The sequence below is a fragment of the Triticum urartu genome, chromosome 3A (genome assembly GCF_056163025.1).
Source record: "Triticum urartu cultivar PI428250 chromosome 3A, HENAU_Tu73, whole genome shotgun sequence".
NCBI lineage: Eukaryota > Viridiplantae > Streptophyta > Magnoliopsida > Poales > Poaceae > Triticum > Triticum urartu.
Genome location: NC_141875.1, coordinates 684,316,256 through 684,317,860, shown reverse-complemented (window position 1 = coordinate 684,317,860; position 1,605 = coordinate 684,316,256). Strand labels below are relative to the sequence as shown.

At 63.5% G+C, this 1,605-nt stretch overlaps 1 protein-coding gene across 1 annotated transcript; it reads left to right on the top strand.

Annotated features, from left to right (window-relative positions):
- The first annotated feature begins 293 nt into the window (after window positions 1–293).
- Window positions 294–1,301, top strand: LOC147981578 (uncharacterized). The gene has a single exon (XM_087516001.1). The coding sequence runs from the start codon at window positions 294–296 to the stop codon at window positions 1,299–1,301; it is 1,008 nt and encodes a 335-aa protein (XP_087372127.1).
- Window positions 1,302–1,605: the final 304 nt, after the last annotated feature.

The following is a 1,605-nucleotide window of genomic DNA, read 5'->3' as shown; positions in this document are numbered from 1 at the left end:
GAGCCAGTTTCCCCAAAACCTACGTTTTATATGGTATCGAGTCTAACCTAGGTCCTCCACCTCCACCCCACCCGCCGCCGCCGCCGCACCAAAACCCTAAACCCTAGGGCTGCCGCCGCCGGCGCCATGACCGCTTGCGCTTCGGGCGCCGCCAGCTCCGGGTCTATCCCTGCAACGCTTGCCGCCCTCCTCAACCTCCCACCTCACCCCTGGCTCCGTCAGTGCCTCAGTTCTTCGGCACCACCGCCGTCAACTCCCTGTTTTCAGCGCCGATCCCACCGTCACCGCCCGCGATGGCCTCCTCTGGATCCTTCTCGACACTCGCCGTCATCCCGGCGATCTCGGGGGAGACGCTGCCCGCGGAGCCACCCGCGGCCTCGCTCACGGCACCACCCGCGGCCGTGATCTCGATCGTCCCCGCACCGCCACCCGCGGCATCGGTCGCGGTCGTGGATCCGCTCGCGGCCCCGCCGCCAATCGTCCCTGCTGCTGGCGCAATCACGCCCACCGGGCCGTTCCACTTCGACAACTTGATCGCCATCCGACTCACGCCGGACAACTACTTGTTCTGGCGCGCCAAGGTCCTACCGCTGCTACGCAGCCGGTCTCTCCTCGGGTTTGTTGATGGTTCGCTACCGTGTCCTCCGCGGGTCATCCCTACCGTCCATGGCCCGGCCATCAACCCGAAACACCGTATGTGGGTGCAGCAGGACCAGGCGATCTTCTCTGCCATCCAGGGTTCCCTCGGCGACGGGGTCGCTGGTCTTTGTCTCTTCGCCGCCACCTCCATGGACGCCTGGACGACCCTGGAGCATGCCTTTGCCCAGGTCTCTACCTCCCGCTCGATGGCCCTTCGCAGCGAACTTGCTGACATCAAGAAGCTGGACTTCTCCGGTATGACCTACTTCAACAAGATGAAGGTGCTGGCGGACACGCTCACCTCTATTGGTCGGCCACTTAGCGATGAGGAGTTCGCCGGCTTCGTCATCAAAGGCCTCGACGTCGACTACGACAATCTCGCCAAGGCCGTCCACAATCAAGCCAGCGATGCCTCCTCACGAGCTCTACTCATGCCTCCTCTTCACCTAGCAACGCGTCGAGGCTCGTCGTTCCTCCGCCACCATCACCGCCCAGCCGGCGGCCTTCTGGGCCTCTCGTGGCCAGCGCCCACCTGCCCCGTCACCTGGCAAGGCAGCCCCGCCCCCTGCATCGACCCTGGGTGGGGCCCTAACACTAGGGTGGTGTGCCAGCTATGTGGTCGTGAACGCCATGTCGCCTCCAAGTGTCACCGCCGCTTTTAGAGGAGCTTCCTTGGCATCGGCAACGACGGCAAGGGCAACGAGCGCCAGTTTGCCATGGCAGACATTGGTCCTCCCGCTGCCGCCCCGTTTTCCCACATCGCCGCCAAGGGCAAGGACCCGCTCGTCGAGCAGGGATACACACCGTTCTACCCTGTTGATCCAGCCTGGCACATGGACACCGGCGCCACAGATCACATGACGAATGAGCTCAACAAACTCTCCATCTACCAGCCCTACTATGGGCACGATCAGGTTCACACCGCTAATGGTGTAGGTATGCCCATCTCTCATATTGGCCAAGCAT